This window comes from Fulmarus glacialis, unplaced genomic scaffold (genome assembly GCF_000690835.1).
Source record: "Fulmarus glacialis isolate BGI_N327 unplaced genomic scaffold, ASM69083v1 scaffold13955, whole genome shotgun sequence".
In the NCBI taxonomy this organism is placed as follows: domain Eukaryota; kingdom Metazoa; phylum Chordata; class Aves; order Procellariiformes; family Procellariidae; genus Fulmarus; species Fulmarus glacialis.
In genome coordinates this window covers 49,369-74,626 of record NW_009212430.1, presented here as the reverse complement: position 1 = coordinate 74,626, position 25,258 = coordinate 49,369, and the positions used below count along the sequence as shown (strand labels likewise).

At 40.5% G+C, this 25,258-nt stretch overlaps 1 protein-coding gene across 1 annotated transcript in view; it reads right to left on the bottom strand.

Moving 5' to 3' along the window:
- Nucleotides 1-25,258, bottom strand: part of IQCA1 (IQ motif containing with AAA domain 1) — a gene marked incomplete at its 3' end in the record, with an annotated part of 99,052 nt that overhangs the window by 35,176 nt on the left and 38,618 nt on the right. Inside the window, exons 7-10 of the mRNA XM_009577884.1 lie at nucleotides 22,276-22,360; nucleotides 9,788-9,863; nucleotides 3,446-3,552; nucleotides 3,139-3,234 (exon numbers count right to left, since the gene is read on the bottom strand). Of these exons, the coding sequence (XP_009576179.1) occupies nucleotides 3,139-3,234; nucleotides 3,446-3,552; nucleotides 9,788-9,863; nucleotides 22,276-22,360 (364 nt within the window). The remainder of the gene's footprint in view (nucleotides 1-3,138; nucleotides 3,235-3,445; nucleotides 3,553-9,787; nucleotides 9,864-22,275; nucleotides 22,361-25,258) is intronic.

Sequence of the window (25,258 nt, the reverse complement as noted above, 5' to 3'; positions counted from 1 at the left end):
GATAATGCTAGCCCTTTCACTTCAGGTGCTCTATAACAGGCTCCTCTAACTCAGCTGGGTGGGGACTTGGACCTTCTGACACTTCTTTGCCAGCCTTCCTAGACATCAATGCCATATCCCTCACTGGGAGCAATCTCCCTTCAAATCTTTCCTCAGCCTGCCTTTACACAGGCGCTTACAATCCTAGCGTGCTGAAACATGGCTGGGCAGATGACAAGCTGCCGCTGTGCATAGTGAAGAAAAATGCTATTGGCAGCAGAGCTGAACCATAATATTCCTTTGTTTCTCTTGTATTCTCATCCCCTCTCCTGTGACAGTGATCAGATCAGGAGCTATCTGGAGCAATCGGAGCCCAGCACAGTGTGTCTCTGAACGAGGACGCTTGTGCTCTATACCCTATCAATGCTGGACTGAAAGGACAAATAATAGTGGGACAGTCTGTAGGGTGAGATGCTTCCAACACGGTTACAGGCATGTGAAATCTGTGCCTCAAATGATAGCCGTGTGGCTTGTTGCATACTAGGTGCAATCTAATTAGTTTAGGTATTTCCAGACCAACCTAATGGTCTGGAGACCCAGTTGTAATGAGAAGAGCAATTTGTCCTTCCACCTAAAATGATTCTTTCATAAAGGTGGCAAATGGCTTTTATCTCAGGGGCAGTAAGAGTAATTCTTGATAGGGTTAAGTGTTAGCTTTTAGTATTAAGTAGTATTTGAAGGTTTGGGAGCCAGTGATAAAGTTCAGCCTAGAAAGTACTGTGCATGGAATTAAAGGAGTGGCCTACACATATGCCTGGAGGTGTTAAATTTTGTTTATTTAGGACTTGAGCCATCTGAAACACTGACTGGGAGGGAGCTTCTGCTTTTCCTTTGGAGTCTAATTCCAAAACGTCCCCCACGAAAGGGACTTCCGAACAGGATTTCAAACTCAAATTATCTCCTGTGGGTCAGTCGGATTTTTTTTTAATATGGAGTTAACAGACTTTTTTAAAGTTATAAACTAATTATCCTAAGGTGTGCTTGAAGAGGCAGAGGACATCTACCCTGTACACCCCTGGATAGTGACTGTTCCCTGACAACAAAAAAGCCCTAGTTTTACTGTGATGTCTTACTGCAAAGAAAGTAGAAGAAATCCTTCCTTACAACAGAGGGAATGGCTAAATGTGGCATTGTGAATTTGGGGTAACTGCCCCTGACAGAAAACTCCACTCATAAGAGTTCACTTAAAGAAATTACCCTTGCTGCCCATTCCCCACTGACAGAGTGCAGAAAAAGATCTGTATTCTCTGAAGAATGTTGAATCCTCCTGAGAATGCTTTTCTTTGCAGAATATCTCTTTTGGGAGGAAAACAAAAGAAGTTTTACATCGTGCTCCAGACGTGTTCATGGCTACAATGAGAATCCAAACCCACTGTTTCACATCGCGTAGTTGGGGGGGGAGACGTATAGGACCTAGGATGTGGTAACACATGCCTTGAAGAACTAGAGGATTCTTGCTAAATAACAAATTAGTAAGCTGCTTCCAAAACTTTCCAGCTCCTATTATCTTTGTTTTATAGGCCAGATTTTCATAAAGCAGATCTGAAGTTTGATTGTGAAGTGTTGGTTTATGGGCTGAGATATTTATGGAAATACAAATTAGAAAAAGCCTTTGCCAATGCTGATTGGACATTTCAAATAGTTTTGCACAGGGAAGATGTGTTTTGATTAAAAACTGCATACCTCCTTCCATTCCCCACCCTTAAAATAGAACTGTTTTTTTTTTCCAGACAAAATCTTTAGGGAACTTGTATTATTTAATTAGAACTTCTTTCCCTTCTTCCCCCTCCCCTCGTTCTCTCAGGCTACTGGCACAACTTGGAAAAACAAAAGTTAAATAACCTCTCTCTACCCAAAACCATTCAACATTAACTGAAAGGAAAAAAACCCCAAAAAACAAACCCTAATGTAAAGCTTTAGAATTCCAGTGTGACATTTTGAAGCAGTTTTGACCAGCTGATCTAAATGCATCTGCCCATGACAACTTTGGGAAGATTGTTGTAATACTTTGTCTGTATATCTTAAGCCTCCCTATTTTTGAAACAGATTTAGCAATCCAATTGGTATCAGTTTTCAGAGCCGCGCCAGTCTTGCATTATTAAATTGCCCCTGCACCTTTGTCAGGTGAAAGAGCATTTTTAAAGATAATTTGAGTAGAAGTACTGCAACAGCAAGTATTTGCATGCTAAAGGGATTAGAGAAATGAAATACAACATGAGATTAGGGCTGGCTATTTGCCCTGAGGATTTTAAGTGGATCTGCTGATTGAATGGTAGGGTCTGTAAGCTTTGAGTTATTTTGCACTGACATGATCTATAGTTTAAATGCTTGGGTAAGGAATCTGGGGAACCGCGAGCTGTGGAATTCTGCATATGGTAATGCTGTGAAACTAGATGTGAACATGATGTGTGCTGAGTTTCAGTGGGTAACACACATTAAAATAACGTATGTCTTTAACCTACTTTATAAGCTTAAGCAAACTTGGCTTGATTGTGAGTTCCCAAACCCTTCAACAGTAAGTAGTAACATGGTTAAACAATGTGTACCTGGCTGCATATGATCTGTGTGCTGTTACAGATAAATGAAAGGTTACACCAAGACATTCAAAGTTAATTTTTTTTGGTGTACAGTTTTGAAATGCATTAACCAGTCCTCATCTAGAAGGAAAACAGCCAGCAGCTGGAAAAGTTACTGCCACCCAGATCCATGCCTTCCTTGGAAGACTGTAGTAATCTGAACCTGTCACATCAAAGAGAGGGACTGCTTGGATTTTCCTGTTTGACTGGATCAGAGGATTTCAAGAGGGTGTGTATCCCTCTTGAAAACCTGATCTATCTAGTAATGATTTATCTCTGGAATAGTTCAACTTGTCTTAAGCAATATTTATAAAGGTTAAGGAATAATAACAGCTAAAGGAAAAGGCCCTAAAAAAAGGCAGAGCAAATAGATTTTTAAATGCTTCTGACTTAAGATTCGGTATATGTTTAGAGTAGATGTTTTGATACTGGTATCTGTGAGACTAGGGCTTGCACTGAATACCACTGTATCTGGGCAGAGAACTGATATTTACCCTGAATTCTCCCAACTTGCTGCTCTTACCTTTTCACTTTTTCTTCCTTTTTTCTGTTTGTCACTCTTCTCTCCATCCACAGCCAGTTTGAGATTCTCCAGTTTCTGTTGCATCAATTCATCAACCTATCCAGACAAACACAGTTGAAGCTTTAAGTCTTCTGTTCTGCCACCACACCTCTGACAAATGTTCAGCTAAACAAGTGTTAAAGCAAAGAACAGATAGTAGGGACTCTGGAAGGAGGTAAGGTCTATGCCAGGGCCAGTTCTTACAGCTGTAGAGAAATAGACACAGGCAACGCACGTTATTAGTGTCCTCTTACTATTGTAAGCACACCTGCACTCTGATCTCTTCCTCCACTTCTTCCCGTTTCTCTTCTTTGATCAGCTCTGGGTCATGATCCTGGAGAAAATCCCATCCCTCATCTCTGTTCTGCCATACGGCTGTTATCCAAAAGAAAGAAAAAAGGGGGAAAAAGTTACAGAAGCCGTTGGCTTTTCCAACTGCTTCTGGAGGCAAAAAATAGATAGTTGTAGGCAGCTTTTATTAAATTATTAGCTGTATGAAAGTAACAGACTCTAGGGACCCTTACCAAGTTCAGAGCCCTGTTGTGTTAGGATCTGTAAATCTTGAGGTGAACTTTTTTTTTTTGCCTTGGGCTGTAAATTGGTATCAGATTTCAGGAGGATAATGGGATATGGAGGTTGTCATTTTCTGGTTGTAAAGCTGAATGCCTGGAGTGTTGTTCATCTTCAAGAGCAGGTAGTACAGTATCGGCCGAACTATATCGTGCCCGATGTTGGCATTCTTTTTCTCTCTGCTTAACAGCATTGTGCTTAAATCTTTACCATGAAGAAGTCACAAAGATGACTCCTGTCCTGAGGAGCGTGCTCTCTATGCATGTCTCTTGGCTGGCATAACGCAGGCTTGGGGACCAAAGGAAGGTGTTTAATTTAAACCGGGAAGTTTTCCTTGTTCTCTCCTGCTCAGTTATCTAATACTAAATTAAAGCTGCTGCGACCTTGCGAGTTAGCCTTTGTAGTAATTCATGTGAGGCTGAAATATGGGCCAGGAGCACTGGAATACGCATAAAAGCCTGCATGGAGAACATGGAAATGGGAGTGTGAGGGGACAGTGAGTCTGAACAATAACCTGCATCCAACCTACAAGTGACGTAGGGGCACACAGGGTTTTAACCCTGTCTGGGGAGTTTTAAGCTTGATGCAGTAATTGAGAGGCAGTTGAAGTCTTTTCCAGAAAGAGACAAGGCCCACCTGACACAGCACCTTTATTTCTTAGCATTGTGCAAAGGGTAAGTAATAAGGAGACCAAACTCTGGGAAGAAAGCAAGCTTGTGCAAACTGATGATCAAAAAAACCCAACCTGTTTATGGTAACATAGCTAATGATCCTGAGGTGCAGCTCTTTATTTTTGTCGAGGCAAACTGCAATTTGCTCTTTAGAAAGAAAACTAAGTGAAGTCTGGCAAGCTCGGTGCATATCTGAATTCTCTGTTATTAGCAAAAGGTACCTTTTGCTAATGGAAACACCTCTCCTCTTCCTACATTTTTTGAGCTAATTTAAAGGAAGACAATTAATACCTTTCATTTCCTTGCATTTTAAGCCCTGATAGTATCTTTATGAATGACAGCTAATCTTCAGCAGTATGTGCTAATTCAATTTCCAGATTTCCACTTTAAGACATGAGCTCCTTTATGAATCTGTTTTGTACAGGGTACTCTTTCCTGGACCTGCTGCCATTTCTAAGGCGCTATAAATTCAGGAAGGTTTTCACAGCACCCATAGGAGATCGTTCAAGTTTTAGTCCAGTTAATATAATATTGGCTGCTATTTCCATCCCCTACGAATTTTCAGAGTCGCATTATATGCCGAGTATTTGTGGCTTTACACATAGGCAATAGTTTTTGCAGGTGAGTAGTCTTAATTTCATAACTGAAAATGGTAGAGACAGAGAAAGACAGTGGATTTTTTGGTAATGAGGAAAGAAACTCAAAGGTATAGATGCTAATTTCTTTAAATTATTTGCGGGTCATCAGATAGCATGACAGATGTCACATAACATTTCAAGAGGGAAAGCTGATTTGCCCTAGTTAAAAGGTACTCCTTCAGGGTTGCCAGCCTGGAATTTCAGCCTTAGGGAAAGGGGATGTTACATGGGAGTTATGCGAATTTTAAAACGCTTTCCTGACTGGGTCAACAGGTTGCAAGTGCTATGTTTTCACAGGAGTACTAGGTTTTAGATATTTATTTTTCATACAGGGATCCATAGATTTTTATTCTGTTTTTTTCATAATTGTTTATTGTCATTTTGTAAATTGATTAGTGGTTAATATCCACTGCAGGCAAACCAGTGATAGTCCCCCACAGCTTAGGCAGCTGCCTTTGATATTATCTGGCAATGAGTTTTTCAAGTGCTATATTAGCCACCAGGTTAGAAGTCCCTAATTTTAGAAGAGAGATGAATAACTCATAGGTGTTAGATGCTATGTTGTTCTTTTATAGATCAACAAAATGTTTCAAAGTTATTTTTAAAGTAAGGTCAGGAGGCTAAGGATGTTGTGTTTTCACTGGCTGGTCAAGAGAGCCTGGTATTTTGTTACAGACAGGGTCATCCAGCTACGGGAGCTATTCTTGCGCGTGTGTGTATGCAGTGCAATTTATATCACCTCTTCTAAAATAGTGCATGCTTATTTTTGGATTATTTTCTACGCATACCTCTCTAGCTCAGAACTCAAAAGACAGCCCAGTCCACTAACACGACTGCTAACATCACCATCCCAGCAGTATTAGTTTTCACTCTGCAGACTAGTAGGTAATTCCAATATCCCTGAATTTCAGCGAACAGCTTGTGACTAATAATTGAAATATATTTATCTGAAGCCTGAGGCTTTTCTTAAAATGACTACTTTCAATCTCCTGGCAAGAGGATTTGAATCTTTTGATACCTGGTTAAAAATACACAGTATCACCACACCTTTAAAGTTCGGGCCATTGGGGTATTTGGGTTGAACTCAAATATCCTCTGCAACACCGAGCAAGTCCAATATCAGCTGGGCATCTGTATAACGGGGGGAAATAGCTCATTGGTGCCTCACAGCACAGATAAACCCCAGGTAGACAGAGGTAATGATTCAGACTGCTTTCATTTGCTCTACACAAACTCTTGCTATTCCAATGTAAAAGTGGATGTCACAAAAACTGGTTGTTTCCAAAAACAGTATATAAAATAAGTCTTCTAGACAGGGCTCGGCAAAGGTAGTCAGCAACTAGCAAAACTGCCAGATACGGTTCTAGAAGAATAAAAGTCTTCATGAATTCCAGTGAAGTTTAGGCAGTAGTTCTAGCTTGGTAGAGGCGGGGGGGAAAATAGGGTGGAAAAATCTGTAACTGAAATGCTTAGATCTCTGTGAAAACTGATCTACGTCTTTTTAAATATTTAAGTAACCTAAGAACAAAGCAACCAGTTTCAGGGAATGGGAAGGCTTTCTTAATTGCCAGTGTTGAGGTGGGGATGTGTGTGTGTGTGACAAAACAAAAATGTTTGTTGTTTGGTCAGCTATCATTCAGGTAAACTTTAGACACACTCATAAGGGTCTTTAAATGATTCTGTTGTAGACATCTGATAAAAACCTTTCTTAATCAAGCTCCCTTACTTCAATGATGTTTTCAAGATTTATGCACTAATAAATTTGAACTTCTGTGCAAACTGTGATAGTAACTGAGCTATTTCTACGTAAGACTAGAAAAAAGTTCCCAGTGTAGAAAGACCAAACTCAAAACTCTTTTTCTAAACAATGCTGCTACTGAAATGAAAGCAGGCTAAAATTAAAATTACAAGAAACTGCTTACACTGTTCTCGTCAGAAGTTGTTTTAGATTTGATTCTGGAGGCCTCGAAAAAAGGAACCCTATCCATCGCCAGCTTTAAAGTAAAATTATTCTGAACAACCACCAGGCAGTATTGTGATAAAGAGTGTCCTGCAATAAAAAGCACTAAGTGCTTGTGAATGAGGCAGGGGACTGTGCTGCACAGAGGAATTAACAGCTGTTTACTAAAAATAAATATGGTGTCGAATAGACACCATACTTGGTTCACTAAGAGGGGAAAAAAAAAAAACCCACCACCTGAAGTTTAACTGCACAGCTATAGACTCTTACTGTGCATCAGACAGAACTGCAGCTATTCTTTGAAGCTTGCAAGAGAGCTCTTTCCACTCTGAGGATTTCTGGTTGTGCTCTTTGCAGAAAATGGTTCTTTCTTATGTGCCTTTAGAGCGAGGGGAGTAGCTGTCAGCTCTGGCGGGATGGGCTGGAGATGAGCACCGGTGTTTAACTCTGAATGCCAGGCTGGAGTCTTTATCTACCACAAAAGGATGCTGCCCATCCCTGACCTACCTGAGCGTATTATTGCAGTGTACCTGCAAGTGCTGCCAGTACATAATGGGGAGATGGAGGTACTCACGCTGACGGGCTTTAGGCATCCAATTCAGGTGCCTGAATAGGAACAGAAGCTCCACAGACAGTCAACAGGCTGCTGAGTTGCCTTTGGGAGGCCTTGTGAGATATACAGGAACACAACACCCCCAATTCAGCGCTCATCTTCATGCAAAAAGTTAGCATGAGTAATCCCAAAACGTTATATGCTTGCAGAGCTCTAAGCAGGTATCTTGTTTGGAATGGCAGTACTAGTGTTCAGATACAGTGTGGGTGACAAACGTGTCCCCCACCCTCTCATAACCCCCCTGACTTGTCATTACTTGAGATAGTTATGAAATCTGGGAGTCTCTATTCCTATTAAACTTATTCCTATTAACCTTCTGTGGTGTTTTTATTCCGAAGGCTGGTGTCCACTGCTATGTTGGGAAGCACTGTTTAAAGCCCCTGTGTTGAGGTCACAGCCAAACATGTTTTCTACAACCTGGAGGAGAGTTATTTGCACAAATACAAGGAGATGGTGAATTTGCAGCTCAGCATTGTATTGAAGCCTGTTGGACTGCTTTTGCCTCATCAGGGGATCCAAGAAACACTGTGGGAGCACTGTAAAGCATAGCTACTACATCACCTGCTCATTAGCAGAGTGCTGGGTGAGCATATGGCCAAGCCTATGTAGCAATGCAAAACCCTCCTGCCCTCTTTTTGCTACTTCACAACGGATAGGGCCTCTACACTGCTCCTTTGTTGCTCTTGGGACCTGCTGGATGGGAAACACTGGTCTTGCTATTGCTGGTTTTGGGTTGCAAAGTGCCATTTCATCCTGAGTGCGCAGAAAAGCACAGGTAATGTTCTTGGCCAGTTAAGGAAAGAAGCATAGGTGAATTTGTTCCTTATCTAAAACTCCTGCTGACTTCAGTGGTGTTTTGATGTAGCATTCAAGAGTACAGTCTGGGACGAACTCCTCTTTGGACATAAAATTGCCTTATGATTTATAACGTTTAAGAAAATCCTAATTGTTAGAAGTCAAAGGTCAGGCAAAACTGTACTGATGTATATTTAGCACGTAAGTTGTACGCTTCTTTCTCTCTGGCCAACACAAATCAGGCAGAAAACTTGATGCCAGTAATTTGTCAACAGGAGGGGATAATGGAGATTTTTCATATGAGGAATTTTAGCAAGCCACTAACTCTGCAGAGTGGGGAGCAGAAAAGAAATTTTTAATAATTGTTTGAGAATAGAATCTGCACGAAATATAGTAAAAATAACCCTGAAAGCTTTGATCAGGCACACTTTTGCAACCAAGGACTTCAGTTTGACTTGTCTGACCTTTGGAGTCCTCTTGTGCTGTTCACTTATAGTTCACGGGGCAGGCGCTTCTTTCCATTTTAGACAAGTGCATGACTTCTGTGCTCACTTCCAGGCCCAGCACAAGTCGTTGCTAACTCATTTGTGTATCTAGGGCGCACACTGAAGACGAGTGTTTAAGAGATAGACAAAGGCATCAAGTGTAGAGGAGAGGATAGAAGAGATATGGAAAAGAAATAGATGTCCTTTTGTGAAAACCATTTTTTAAATTTGAAAAACCCTACTTTTGAATGCTTTCTCAAAGTGAAAAACCAGCCAGTCTCCTAGCTATTATTTTGAGTTGTTTAAGTTGCACAGACTTTGAATGAAGCAAGTATATTCATAGTCCAGCAGCGTTTCTCATGCCCTTGCTTGAAAAGATGATCCTCCTATTAAAACATGTAATAAAAAATAATTTGATTAGCTGTAGACTCTGTAGGTGAATGAATCCATGGACGCTTTCAATGAATGAGAGGAAGACAGGATCAAGAGTTACAGGAACATGAAGACATTGATGCTGAAGCCTGGTCTATAGTATAGTGCTTTTGAATTATTTGCTATTCAGATGTCATTTTTGTTGCCCTCAGAAAATCCAAGAAAGCTCCTGCATGTACATCAAAGCACTTTGGTTCTAGTTTGGCCGCTTTCACTCATACAGAAATGTACCTTCCTGTATGATTACCTTGATGATTTTGAGACTCCTAAGAAGGCTTGAGGTACTGAGAGACTCCCTTCCTACATACCATTTTTATCTAATGTCCTCATTTCTATAATGTTCCATAGTTCGGGCAGCTGCACTGTTTAACCTTATAGGAATGACATTCAGGTTAAGTTGAATTAGAAGAACATTCCAGCTGTAATTGTTATCTTTTTCTACTGACCTTTGTATTGACTGTTTCCTTCCTCCATTATTGAAAGGAAATTACTGGGAGCCATTTTCCAGCCCTCGTCTTCTTCCTAGATTGGGATGGGGGCCAGGGAGAAGAAAAACCAGAATATTAATATGTAGAAATTTTGCAAGTATGAAAAAATGCCATAATTTTAATTGGATTTTTAAAGATGTGTTTTAATTTGAGGAATAAGATGCTGTTGTCTCAACAATGAAAATCTTCCTAGCAGGCTCTAAGGAAGTTTTATCCCCTTGAGTGAAGAGAGGGGGGTGTCTGTTTGTCGGTTGACCTACTAAGGTTAGAAGAATTAAACTTAGGCTTGTTTGAACATGTAATATAGGTAGCAGACTTTCAACATGTAAATGAAATTACCTTGCTGTTTTTAAAGTTACTCTTATTGTAGGGCTGCTCCCTCCCCCCAAAAAGGAATTCCCAGCTTGTGGGTAACTCAAAACTATTGAAACCTCATTTTAATCTGTAATCAGAAAGAAAAATAGTGATCTTGGTGTATCTTGCAAAACAAAATATTTTGTTTCAACTTTATCAAAACATTTTGACGTTTTCCTGTCTAAAGTAAATGACATTGACATGTTTCTGAAATAGTTTAATTTCATTGAACCAGTATTTCTGACAGAAAAACTTGGCAGAAAATTATGAAAGTTTCTTCATGTCGTATCAGTCATAAGTCTTCAAAATGGTAATAGTTATTAGTAGGAAATAAGATCACTGTTTGGGGAGGAGGTGAATGTGGAGTTATGCAAGAAAACACAAGTTTTATCAGGCTTTGCTAACCAATGTGCTGTCTGTAACCCACTGGTTGTCAGTAAGATATAAAGTGCTGCTCCTGGAATAACTGAAACAAAACAAAACCCCTAAATATGCTGCTGTAATTAGGTTCCATTTCATACCTGCTATCAGCAGATACAGTTGCGGCCAGGTCATGTGCATTATTAAATATGTTTTTAATTAAAGTCTTATTACAGTAATTGAAGTTTGGGCCCAGAAGGACATGCAAAACCTAAATACGTTTATCACTTCTACCTTAAGCTCTATAGATGCATTTGAAAGAGATTCAGGAGTGTTTTGACTAAACATCAAGAACCGTTTGGGTAAAGTATAAGCAAGAGTTTGAGGACTTGACAACCAGAGCTCAAATTTCCAGTTACTCTAACGTATTCTTTATTTTTGCAGGGTGTGGTGTTTTGAGATTCATCCTTGGATCTTTTGCAATAGGCAGAATACGTTCCTTTTAACATTGTCCCATGACATTTTATAGAAAATGATTAAATCGTGATTTTCTAAGAGGAAATACTGATAATTGCCAACTATTTAAAACAAAGCAAAAAAAACCAAAACACAAAAACAACAAACCCCACCCCAGAACAGCCTAAAAATGGGCTATTCATTTTTAGCCTCTTAATAGCATAGGACACATTAATGTTTCTTTTATTGTTACAAATAAGCCAATAAATAATTTTAATTACTAGCTTCAGTGTTTTCATACACTGGTGTAAATAATATCGCTGTGTCAGTTTCATTGATTTTAATCAAAACCACTGTGTGTCTAAAGGATGGTTGCGGAATGCTGTTCTGTATTCCCTCTTGCCTCTATTAACGGCGGAAGAGTCAATGTAATATAAAGAACTTCTTTTCCTTTGAAGTCAGTTGATGCATTTCCTATGCTCAGTTGATTGATTCCATGCTTGTTCTGTGTTAAGTGTGCTAAGGCACCTTGAACCAACAATACACGTTTCAATCTCAGCAGAGATATGGAAATAACAGTTTGAATATATTTCTGAAGCTTTCCAAAGCCTAGCCCGCACTAGGTGATTCTCATTCAACAGCAGGGAAAAATTTGAATCGACGCCATTGTGCACTTTTGCTATGGAGATTTTGCTAATGGGTTTCACTAAGGACAAAATGCTTCTCGCTGTTAAACATTACTGGGTGAAATCTAGGGATGCACAGCCTTGCTCATGTTTGGTGAGCGAGACAGGTTGCAGCATGTTGCTGGGTGAAGCAGTCCAGACTGGTCTAACATGTGTTCTCCTATTAAAAAGAGGGATCATATGGTGCTGAAGTTGTGTTGTGTTTTGTTTTGTTGTTTTTTTTTTTTCCTTAGGTGCCCGATGGGAAATCAAATCAGCACCTTACAGAGAAAAGAAAACAAAGTTACTTTGATATCAAATACGCCTTTTTAAAGATTGCTATCAGGCTTTTCAGAAATATTTAAATTTCCTTCTGGGATCAAAATCTTGTTTTCTTTAAGAACTGAAGTTAGGAGCAGGGCTTTTTTCTGTCTGCATCACTATGACTTATAGCCTATACTTATTTTAATAAGAGTCCTGCTGTTAGAACTTTTTCAAATACTTCTCAACTGGTCTTAGATACTATTTTTTTCCCCTGTCAGTATTATAACCTTGGAGAGAACTTTCCCTTTGTTCTTTCTCAATGAACCATAGAGAACCTGATGTAATGGCTCAGAATTTTACTTGACAGGACTTGTGATGGCTGAAGAGATGAGAACAACCTCAAGTTATAAAGCACCAGAGCTCTATATTGGTATTTCACCCCACTTCAAAACAACCTTGCAGAGGCTGTGAGGGGATTGAGATTAATTTTTGGTATCGTTGGTTCTTATCTAGTGAATTGTGCAAAACCAACAAGGAATCAAATTTATCCTGTAAAAGTCAGTTTTTTAAGCAGATGAGCGAGTTGCTATCCAGTTTCAGAAGTTTGGGTTAGGTTTGGCATTTTCAGTGTGCCTTAACATTAATGTCTCACTTTGACTTAGACTGAAGCGTCTGGAACAGCCTTTTCCATTGCCTGTGTGAAACCAGAGGGGGTTTTTTGTTCTGGGCCAGCTGAGTTGGGAAGGAGCGAGGACAAGGGCAAAGAGGACACGCTTGTGAATGCTCCCCAAAGGAACTGGTCTGTCTGAGATGCTACAGGGTTCTGTGAATGACAATGGCCTTTAAAGTCTCTAATTTTGAAAGCTTTCCTAAGCCATTGCCGTCGTACATGTACTTTTATCTGATCTTTCCCATTGAGTTCTGCAGTGTATGTGCTGATTTAAGGGGTTACACCATGAAGTTGTCCCACAGAGCTGAACTGGCACTAGTACAAGTCACCAGAAGTCTTGACAACGAACAACATGGTATCAGTATTATTTGGCTTAGGTCTGCAGGCGTTACACTTTCTCCTCTGTCGCTCCCCCAGGTTGGCTCCGCTCTGCCACCAAGACACAATGAGGTGGTACCAGTAATCACCTTCCACTGCTTGCAGCATCATGCCTTCACTAATGCTGTGATAGTGCACCCTGTGATAGTGTTGCCCTGATGGCAAACAACTGCTTGATGACACATGTGACTGCAGCTTAAAAAACTTCCTGTTTGCACAGGAGCAGCCACTACCCTTCCTAGTTGGCAATGCAAGATCAGGCTTAAAGAGCTTGGAAAACACATTTATATATGCTGCTCTTTCAGCCTGCTGTGTGCATCTTCATTTACAAAGGGGAAAAAAACACCCCAAAAAACCCAAATGTTGTTTTGTATGACACAAACAGCAACTTTGCTGGTTGAAAACACTACCTAAGTTACAAGTTAACACTTGGATATCTACCTCCCAACTAGATAGACTGATGCTTCCTAAGTTCATGTAGTTTAGGTTCCTAGCTAGCTGTTGTGAGAGCTTTGGCCAGATTAATGGATGTTGTCCAAGAAAAGCATCTTTTTTGTTATATGGTTTTTCTAGGGTTAGGACTTAAAATTAATTTGTATAAAACTTGCAGTGAAGAGTAAGCTTTGCCCCAGAAAACTCACCCTTCTCCTCCACATACTTGGTGAGAGATTAATGACCCTTATTAAAAAAAAAAAAATACATTGTTTCAACTTTGTTTATACGATAAAGTAAATGAGAAGCAAAAGCTGCTGCTTCAGCAAAAGCCTACAATTTTTGTTGCATAGCTTGCTTTTGAAGATGCCCTCTGGTCACTGCACTGTTTCACAGGTGTTTTCCTCAGTGAAGTTGTTCCTGAAATAACTTGGAAGCATACCTTCTGTGAAACCAGACCTTAGTATATCAAAGGCTTCAGGGAGTATATCATACGTTAAGAGGTGTCCACTGTGACTTGAAGCAAAGAAGAGTTCATACCCTAAGAATGTGGACTGAAAATGCATGACTGCCATTTACAGGCTTACAAAATATTGCCTCGCAGGACAAAAGATGCAGCTGGACTATGGGGAACTGTATTGATAAATTAGTTTGAAACGCATGCAAGCTCTGATCTGACTCGGACTAAGATTCTCGTTTCCTATTCTTGTGTGAAGGGGTGGCAGTAACTAACTTCTCTGTACCCAACACTAAAAGTGGAAATGCTTGGTTAGATAGCTGGGCACCATTTTGTCATCTGCACAAAAAAAAGCAACAGTGCTTTGAAAAGTGCACGCACGCTGTCTTGGCAGCAATGTCAAAGCCATAAAGTGTATTTTTCCCCTCATCTATGTTTCTGGCAGTCTGCGTCTACATCAGCTCTTCACACTGAGCTGAGTCATGGCCGTGCGAATGGCCATTCCTAAAATATGAGAGGTGAAATTCAGTTCGCCAGAATCATCGAGGTGATTGAAAGGCTGAGAGGGACTGGCCTCAGCCAGTTCCTCTGTCTTCTGAACCCAAGCCTGAAGCCTTGGTGACCAGTCTAATGTAAATTAATAGCCTCTGCCCACACATGGCTGAATAAGCTGGACTTTGGCTCTGTTTTCACAAACTAACTGTTTTTACTGCAGGAAGGCTTACTTTCTTTCCAGTTTTCTGTGGTTTTTTTCCTTTTACTTTTTCCTTCCCTTCTTCTTTTTCTTTTTTCCCCTTTTGGGCTTTTTTCTGCAAAGCCATCTCCTTTTTGGCAGCCAGTTCTGCAGCGACCTGAAAGAGATGGAAAGGAATGTGAAGAGCTGGTTAAATATTTTCACGTGCAAGGTGTGTTAGACATGTGCTGTAAGAGTTACGAACCAGTGTGTATTTTTCTTCCCTTGCTTTCAGCTTTCCAGTACTGGGGAAACACAGTATCCAATACACATTGCTTGGTAGCCCTCTCTGAATCCCAGCGTGGCTGACCATTACAGAGAAGTCCTTTTAATTTATGCTGAGGGCACTCCCACCTGCAAACTTCAGCATAGGTGCTGACTATCCCAATCTATCATTGGGAAGAGGCTATTTCTATGTCCCAAATCGCGAGGGCTTTTATGGAGTAAGACCAATTCCTGAAATGACCCAGAAACACAATACCCTAATGGCATACAACTTAAAGTTCCCTCTGGTCTTGGACTCAGATTATGAATTTGTCTTAGCGTTTCTATGGCAGATTGATTTTACAGAGATGGATTTTGAGAGATTGTCCTGAAGCACGTCTAATTTCAATATGTGGCTAAGACTGAAATTGTTCTAGTGAGTGAGGGAGATTGGATAGAGATATTGTGACAAACTCTGACAGATATTCACAGATAGCCTGGCATCTTTACCCCTGCAAGCTAGTAGCGGCTGATAACTGGGCACAGCTACATCCTTTTCCATAACTTTAGTTCCTGGCCATTTATACTTTATTATCTGAAAAAGGCGGAGGGTGAAATCTTGCTTCTACTGTTCTCTTGTTCCCAGGCACCTTTCATAGTGTTCTTTTGTAAGATCATCTACTGGTGAGCGTAAATCAGATAATCTGATTTACAGGAAATTTTTTAAGTTGCGGTCACATGTCATCAGGCACTTTTTTGCCATCTGGGCGACATTATTACAGGGTGCACTATCACAGCATTAGTGAAGGCATAATGCTGCAATCTACAGGCCACTGAAGTTTATTAATGGACCGTTAATAGTGGCAGTACCACGGAAGAGTAGAAAATAAAAAAATTTCAGTTGTAAGTTGTTTCCTGTAACAGTAAAAATATTTGTTTTCTAAAGAATGCCTTTTAATGCATTGAAGATTGGACAGTGGAAGGGGAATGACGAAAAGGGTGGTACTTTGCAGCCAGTGAAATTTCATTAGTGGATTTCCCCAAGCATTTCAGTATCTTACATTTAATTAAATATGGTAATTTAAACCCCAAGCACCATTCAGTCATATCTTGCGGTGATAAGCAGTGAAGCATTTCATTCCCTGGGATAGATTAACAGATTGACTAGAGTTCAAAATAGGTTTTTAGTGTCCCAGCAGGCCTGTCGTATCCAAAACCAACAGAGCTACTCAAAGCGTATCCTTTACTGTAGCGCTATTACCCTGCCAGAAATCCAACCTTGCCACCTCCACCCTCTGCTCTGCCTGCCCACCAAAGGGCAACCGTAACCACTTCCAGCATCTCAGGGGTGGGTTTATCCAGCAGGTTACCTGGTAGGTGCACATGCGATTGACAAAAGGTTTTCATTTTAAGCGGTGTTTTTTGAGTTCTACTGGTGATATTTTAAGTATATCCAGACTTTGATTGGAATGATTTACTTTCATGTTTTTATACAGCCTATACACAGAAAGGGGTTATATAGAGTTTCCGTTCTCATGAACCTGCTACAATGGGACTGAATCGCTGAACCGTCCCTATCCTTCCGTCTTGCCTTCATCAGTTTTATAAGGTGGCAAGAAAAAAAGTTTATTGTTTTCAGAACCGCAGTATGAGCTACGGTGCTACGTCTTGAACTAACTGCTCATACAGGGAACAGAGAAAAATGGTGCTTGCAGTTAGCACTGAGTGAAATGTACGGTAACACAAGCAGCCAAGTCTGGAAATGCGCACAGTGACTGCAGGCAGAGATTGCATACATCCAAATAACACCTGTACAGTCTCTCTCATGGATGCCTTGGCAACATATATGTAGTCTGAGATGCCAAGTAGTTTTGGTGAAATGTTCCGAAGCCATGCAGCTGGCAATGCCGTCAGCATGTGGAGCCTGACTTTTCTGAAGTGGCTCTCTGCTTCCCAAAAGAGAATGACAGAGCAAATACAATTTTTCCTTTTCCGTGCCAGATGCACCTTCTCCTCTATACTCCTTCAGTGCAGCTTCTCCAGCTCTGCTTTCACCTCTGCTCTAAGCAGCTCCATAATTGCAGAGGACTGGGAGCTGGGGTGATCTAACCTTGAATAGTTTGTTCTCTTCTATACAGAACAATTTTCCCTCCAGCTACAAGAAGATGCCTGAAAAATCTGACAAAAGAAGAGGAAAGAAAGGGAAGGGCAAGCAAAGGTTAGTTTGAGATACTAAGCAATTCACCCACATTATAATACAGTTTTTTCCCCTGAAGAAAACTTCATAGTGGAAATAAAAGCAGATGTCTTCCTAAATTATTTTAGACTGCCCTTTTCTTTGCTAGGTTGCCTCCTTTTGAAATGATGCTGAAAGCACTTAGAAAACTCTTAATATTGGGGAAGAGAATGTGCATCAGTAAGAACAGACGAATTTTAGTGTCCTTTTTTTCTAGTCTTGCTGTAGGACTCCTGTCGTGCTAGTGATGACTCTTCTCCATTAACATTTTCTTCTTTGGCTGAAAAGACATTTTCCTCTAAACTGATATCCCACAAAAGTCACATTGACTTTTCTATTCATCAGTTCAAGTGTGTTTCCAAGCTCCTGCAGTGCAAATCCCCTTTTTTGGGAAGGAGAGGGGCACAAAAACAGAGTGCGGCCTATGAATGGAAATGCCTGATACTGGTTTATGAGCCAAGTATGTGAAAACCCCCAGCTGCTAGTAGGACTCACTCATGTTCTATGTTTCTCAGCCATAGAAAGCTTGGTGTTGGCTCAGGCAAGCTGATACTTGAGGTAAATGTTCTTCTTCAAGAATAAGCCCTTCCCTCATCCCTCGAAAGAAGACCTTACTTGAACTTCCTGCCTTTATTAGTGTTGTGGGCATAAATGAAATGCAGGGATAGAGTGCGTTTGGGAATTCTGGATCTCCAGCTGTGGTGGGTGAGAGACAGCCTCAGAGCCTTGTAGCTCTGGCTCTAAAACCATTTTGAACAGAAACTTTATACGCATGTAGCCTGGTGTTCCCAGAGAGAAAATGTGGTCTCTTTGAGTATTAACTCTACAGGAAGAAGCTGTTTTGAAATCTAAGACAAAAAAAAAAGCTTCTTCAAGAAAACAGGCCTGTTTGAGATGGGAAGAGATGCCATGGCCACGTCCCAGAGCAGCGTGCCAAACATCGGACTGCCCATTTGCATCGCTTGTTCGTAACATGCAGTATGCTGTAAAACGTGCTTCCCCCATCCTGCCCCCCTATCTCGAGGATGTTTAATTACAACTCTTTCTATAGGCTGATTATTTCTGTAAGGTGGTATTATTTTTTGTCAGTTGGAGGAGATGTTATTTTCATCATGGTGGGCCTGGGACTCTGTCCCATCGAGGTAGCTGAGGGCCAGCGTTCTGGATTCATTCCCTCTCACAGGCAAATCCATTTGCGTAGCTTTTAATAACGTAGCGTTCTCCTGGCAAGGCATTTCTGAGCGTTTACTTTTGGGTGTGTACCTGCAAGCAAAGCTTAAGCTGTTAAAAACAACCCCAGTGTAATGAATTCAAAACGTTGGGTGGGATTTCATAGCTTTATGGGATCTTGCAAAATCTTACAGTTGGCTTTAATAATCGTCATGCATTTCAGTCCACGATTGATATATGCTCTCTAGTCTTTTTCCATCCGGCAGATGTTGCCCAAATGTAGTTTAACTCACCGGTTAAACTCACTCACTCCTGTGTTCGTTTTCTGGCAAACGCTTCAAGACGTTGGTCTCCACTGAATGTGTTTATGAAAAATCTGTTAGCTTTGGTGGTAGAGGTGAAAAGAGGTGGTTGATACTGCCTGGCTTTTTAGGCGTACAACGTAGACTACTATCTTCAGCCAACAGAGATCCTGTTCATGCGCAGTGGAGAGCCACTGGGCTAGGAATCTACCCGCTGAATGGCTTCATTGCAGTGAACTGTTGTCTGGAGGTGAATACATCTGCCCGTTGTGTAGCTTAACAGAGACTGAGTACCATTTCCATCCTCCTGCGTGGTTAACTTGAAATAATCAGAATATTTTAAGGCTTTGAGGTGCCCAGCTCCAGCTGATGGCACTGTGTGTTTAGGACTTGTGAAAATTCAGCCTGATAATTTCTAAAAGGAACATCCAGAATAGCGTGGAAAGAGGAAATAAAAGTGAGCGTAACTGTAGGCATCTACTTCTATTACTGAAAAATACAGTTGGTGTATTTGCTGTCAAGATAAAAGCATATTTGCAAAATGCTGGATACTAGAAAGTACAACTCTACACAGCCTCTGAATCCTTCTCTGATGCTTTAAAGCTATTCATGATCTATACATTTGGTAAAAGTGAATAAGGTATTACACATGGGTGTGTGTGTGAATATTGCAGTACTTGATTGCATTTTACTGTCCCTACCTGGGAAATAGTCAGAGATATTAATTAAATATTAACTAACTACTGGGGATCTCTTGCACTTCCATTCACAATCAAACTGATTACTGGGATTCATGGGGATCTTTAGCTGTTGGTGATAATGAATACTAATTAGCAGCATAGTACTGCACAGAGTGCCAAGCGAGGATCAGGAGCATATGTTTGCACAGCAGCTAACACATACTTTTTCTCACCCCTTCTCTAGATGCTGCTGGATCAGATACTGTGATTACAGTAATGTGGAAATGACTTTGTCCTCCATGCAGCAATTGAGCGTACAACCAAAATCTTGGTAAGTATCTTTCTTTTTTTTTCTGATAAGTTATTTAATATTGAAAACAAGGGGGAGTTGGGAGAGGGGGAACGTGTCTGCTAAATGGCAACTCTCTTAGCTTATTTTCATGGTGATGAGACTTAATGAACTACAGGAAGAGATCATAATTTTGTTGGCAGCAGTATAAGGGCAAAGCTAAAAATTGTTGCATCTGATGATTATCTTTGGAGCAAAACATAAAAAACCATTAGGGATAGACATCTGGAACAGATGCAGGGAGATTACACTGATGTCTCAGAATCTTAAATTTCTCTTGAAGAGTATGTAAAATAGAGGCAAGCTTCTTTTCAGTCAAGAGACAGTACATATTTTTCTGACTAAACCACCAAGTACTTTGCATCGGGATCTCTTTGGTGTATCTTTTTGAAAGGTATTTGTAAAATGTCATGAAAGCAGTGTGTGCAGAAGGCCAGCTACATTACAAAGTCAAGTAAGGTCAGAGTTGTCAAAGGATAAAGAAATATAGAATGTATAATAATGCAGCAATGGTTCGTGAAGTGATTAATTTGTATTTTATTTTCCCCAAAGTGTCTTTACCTAAGTCTTATAAAATGCTTGCTTTTTAAATACAGTTCAGTCCTGATTTTTCATGGAGTTTAACTTGGGAGTAACCAACCCATTCACAGAAGCTAATATATACAAGAGGTGAAATCTTGTCCCCCTGTGAAGTCAAGGACAAAACTCCCATTAACTTCAATGGGGCCAGGATTTCATTTACTATGTTGCCCAGTAGACCAGTGTGGAACAAAACCAGTTGCCTTAGGGATTTTTAATATGCAGCTGACTCAGTTGAACAAAAAATGTTTTACTTGTCTGACATTCAGGTAAAATCATGAGTGTACTGAACTTTCTTTTGCCAGCTGTATTCTGGATATCTGTTAAGGTTATGTGATATACATTCTGCTCTTGGTTGTGCTGGCTAAAAACTGAGAAAAAAATGGGCCCAAAAATCTTTGAAAATCAGATAATTGCTAGTGAAAATTTGCTGGGAAAATAGTTGCATTTCTTTCTTCCGGGTATTTTTCTTTTATGCAGGGAAAAACAGGTAATAAAACAATCTCTCTAGACTTTTGGCTTCCTTTTTTTTTTTTTAATGCAAAGAGAAAGCAGATGCCCAGGAAAGACAGCAAAAGAGCTGAAGGTGGGAGTTCAAAGCTGGGAGTAGGACAGGAAGAATATGTTTCTCCAGAATCTACTACCATATCCAGTTTTGTTCAGTATAATTTCTTGTAACGCTTTCTTTCTGAATTGCGTTTATCCTCGTTGGTAGCAGGTCTAATTAGCATAAAGTCCCCTGAAGCCTTCTCCAGCAGTAAGCCATACTTGCTGGGTGGCTCCCCGGCTGCTCAGAGCAGCCAACAAAGCTTTCTTGACTCTGGCATGTGTTTCTACTTTAGAAGCTGAAAACTTAACCGACGGGTCTCCGTCACTTTGTCTGGGACTGAACAACAGAGTGCCTTACATACAGAGGCCGGTGGGATTGACCTTAGCGTGCTCTGAACTTGGCTAAAACCAGGAGTACGCCCTGAGCTCAGCTTTAGTGAGGCACGGAGAGCTGTTTGTAGCTGTTTTCTTGCATATTTTTGTAAGCACAGTAACTAAGTATTGTGTTTTATGCTGGGCTAGTCTGTATTTACATCCCCTCAAATTGCGTAGATGCTGCTAGCATGCCCCAGGCTTTTCCCTATGATTCCAGGAAGGACTGAATCCAAAATGCTGTTTCACCATACCTGCGTTAGATCATCAATTGCAGGCAGCTAATAAACACAACAGTCTGTCTCAACAGGGGAGCTTTAAGGACCACAGAGGTCAGTTTTTGACAGTTTAGTTTTCCTAGCCCACTAGTAGCCACCACGCCTGGTTCACTCCGGGGCCAGATCCTCCTCCTGCGTGCAGGGCTTCCTCTTTGTAATTGCCCTCAGCAGACCCATCATCCTGCTAAGATCGTTGTGGAGGGGGGATCTGGTTCCGAGTGCCAACCACTGCCTTCACTGCTTCAACTGGCCTTAATCGCTTTCTCTGTGTCAGCCAGACCAGAGAAGAGATTATTAGCCAGAGAAGTCAGAAGAGGAATTTTTCCAGGAAAAAAGTCCGAGTTCGCTACAAGAATACATAAGATAAACTAAGATACTTCCTTCACTTGAATGTGCCTGTTGTTCAAGCTCGCTTAATGGATCCTTGGCAGCAAATCAAGGCTTAGGCCTGCCTGCATAAGAAACTCTTCTCTGCTTAAACTAAACTAATTATTGCTAGACTGTGCTGATACTGAATGCAAACACACTGGAACCAATTTCAGCCTCTGGGGTAGCTTTGGATGCCTGTTTTTAACCAAGGCTCTTTAAACTGTTTTATATTTCTACTAGTAGCTAGCACCAGTCTAACTACATGGATTTTGCAACCGGAGGGCAGTTCTTTGTAGCTGAGCTCTCTCCTCTTAGCTCCCTCAGACATTTACCTGTGTAACTTGCATGCCTGAGCACCTTTCGCTATGACTAAGTGACTGCGCATCCTGAAAGGGAATAAACTTTGGTACGTGAGTTCTGTGGTTTACCTTGGAAGAAAACAATCCTTTCACTTGCAGCAAAAAGCTCTTTAAGGTTTCTGGCATGCTAGAGACCATTGTTATGAAAAATTACTAAAATAAACAGACATGTTTTGTGGAGATTCCTTCCCCAATCCCATTAACCTTTTGCATTAGAGGAGTGACAGTACCTGCTCTGGAGTTTTTTGAGAAAAAATCGCCATTGAACCTCCTGCCTCTTCAGTAGGATAGTCAGGAAACTTGCCTATGATGTGCCTGTGAGAAACAAAAGATGGAAAAGGAATTAAAATCCATAATTTTTCATCTGGTTGACAAAGATGTTAGATGGTGGGGAAGCATACCCTCCCTCACCTCCTATTCAAAAGCAGAGTGCTGTATTCCCTCCTATGACAGTGGCTTCTTGCCCAGTAAATTCATTAAAACAGTTACTAACCCATGTCTCTTGTCCCGTGGCCCACCAAACATCGACAGTTCTCAGATAATTTCTTGGGACTGCACATCACCTCACAGCTGAGAGATTTAGCTTAAAGTGTTTATGTTTATAGCTCTGCTCTTTGCTTTCAACATCGAGCTTTTTTAAAAAAATTCATTTTATTCAAATCGGTTTTTGATCTACAAATTCCAGATTGTATTTTTGTGTGAGGATCACACCCTTAAAAATTTCCAATGTACTTGCACAATTAGGTGGTGATGGAAGCTGGGGAGGGGGCGATGAGGGGCTTCATGGTAAGGTTTCATGGACGGCATGGATAACATAGGGTGCTTCCAGACCTTTCAGTAAGAGATTAAAAGATATAAATAATAGTTACAATCTAAAGGCCATTTATATTGATAAGAATGTTTCACTTCTTTCACTTCTGTAGCTTTTTGGATTATGTCAGTAAGACTTGCTGTTTGTTTGGTAATATCAGGATGATTTTCTGTTCCAAAGAAAATTCTGACACTTCAGAAAAATCCTTGTGCTACTTTCAAACAGAATGGTAATGTTTCCTCTAAATGAAATGAAATTTCCCTGGAGAAGAAAATAGCTCAGAAAGGTCAATGTGATTCATAAAAATGGCTTTCATTTTTTTTAAAACAACTGGTACCTTAAGGGATTTTCCTAGTCTACTGTTAAGCAGTAGACTCAATTTTAAACTGAGAACCTTGGAACAGAGCATCTGTTATGTTTCTATAGTACCATGTGAACAGTTTGGATACCTAGCTTGTATTAATGTAATACAAATTACAAAAGAATAAACAAACATTCGTCTGTGATTGTAAGCTCTGACTTGCATGTTCAACAATTACTAGTTCTATATGCAAACAGATGCAAAACTTTGGTCACTGCATTCCCAGAAACCAGTTTGCATGAACAAAGGGATGTAATCGTTAGTGCATTTTTTTTTTTTTTAAATCTAGTAAGAATGGGGTTTTGGCCTCAAAAACCTGCATCATCTAGTTTATTTAATGTTAGATCATGTTTCATTTTTACAAACAGCCAGAAAATAGCTCAATTTTATGTTAAATGCAATCTTGTTTTAAACGCTGCTACAAGTCTGGCAACAAATTTCTCAAAATCTGATATTAAGGCTGTTGCTACTTTACTAATGCCAGCTGGGAGGAAGGAAAGGCAATATGCACTGCGGGTGAAGAATCAGTTTGGAGTCCATTGCCCACTGAATGTGGTATCAGTGCCAGCTTTCAATATTTATTAGTGTTACATTTGGCATTTGTATTAGCTTTTCACTTTTAAATCATTTACAGCTCTTGGAGATGGAAATATTTACCCTTTGGATATATATGATGAGTGCATATCTGAGTGCTGTAGAAATTCTATCAAATTCTCAAATTTGGAAGTGGGTTCCAGTTTGTTTATAATTTGTATTTTGTGTGATTCTTCTGCTCACAGCTGGTGCAGCTGTTTGGGATGGTGTGGGTCACCTCATCTTTTTGTAGCAGCTACAGCAAGCGCTTATGTTGAAAAATACTTGAGGTGAAGAGAAGGTAGTGCTAATCCTTTCACCCGAGTGAAAAAAAGTGTCAACCATTTACTGACCCGTCAGCTGCCTGGGGACTGGGTCTTCGGTTGAGGGCAACGCAGAATGTAAGTTCCCATGGTCATCAGTGACCTGAGAGCAGACAGCTACCGCACGTTTCAGTCGTGCTAATTCTTCAGGGACATCTGTTTTTTCTGGACTTCATCCTTTCCTGTGTACTGCTGCCTACCATATCAATCGCTGTCCAGTGGTCAGGGAGTAGTATTCTTAAGTCTTATTTCCCTATCTGACCTCTTGTGGGTTTTCCTCTTTCTATTCCGCGTTTAAATGGCTACAACTTCAATCTTGTAGTGCCTGGAAAGCATGCACATGCACGACCCTTGTAGACAAATTCCTCTCTTTATGAAACCCTCTGAGTTCAGAGGTTAAATCAGGGATTCATTTGGCCTGTAAATCTGCACAGAAAAATGCAGTCATTGATCTTCCTGGTCAAAAGTCCATTTTAAATGTAATGAATCTCAATTTTCCCTCCCCATTCACTTTTTGGCAGCATTCTACTCAAAGAGCCATCACAATGGGCTGTCTGACACATTTCTCATAAGATACCAATTTGGATTCAACTGGACGTAAAATTCTATTTTGTATAAGCTTGTTTTATAGTTGTTGATAATGACAAAACATCAGGATAAAATGAGCAGCCGGCATGCACTCCACGAACAACCAAGGGTATTCCTATACCTTTGTTCCATTAGATAAGCTACACACCATCTATGGCTCAAGAGGATCCCATCAGGCATGTCCCACGTTGAACAGGGAACAGCTCTTGAACTAGGAGGATCTTCCAAACATGTGAATGACTTTGAGCTTGCTTTAAGGTAATAATTGTTCAAATAATTTTAAACTGTCATACCCTTTTGAAACTTCCTAGAAACAATGAAGTATTCACGATTAGAGCCAGTTTAAGGTAGTAATACTGAAATAAAGTTAATCCAGATGGTGTAAGAACTTGTTCCAGACTTGAGCCTAGAATGCTACTTTGTTTTGCTGGAGCCAGGAGCTCTGGTGTTAGGGGAGGGCTTTATGGTGGAAATCCTTCTTGGTTCCACCTATGTGGCACTAATGGCACAACCATGCTGTAAACCAAGACTTACAGAAGGTGGAACTGCAGAGGTTC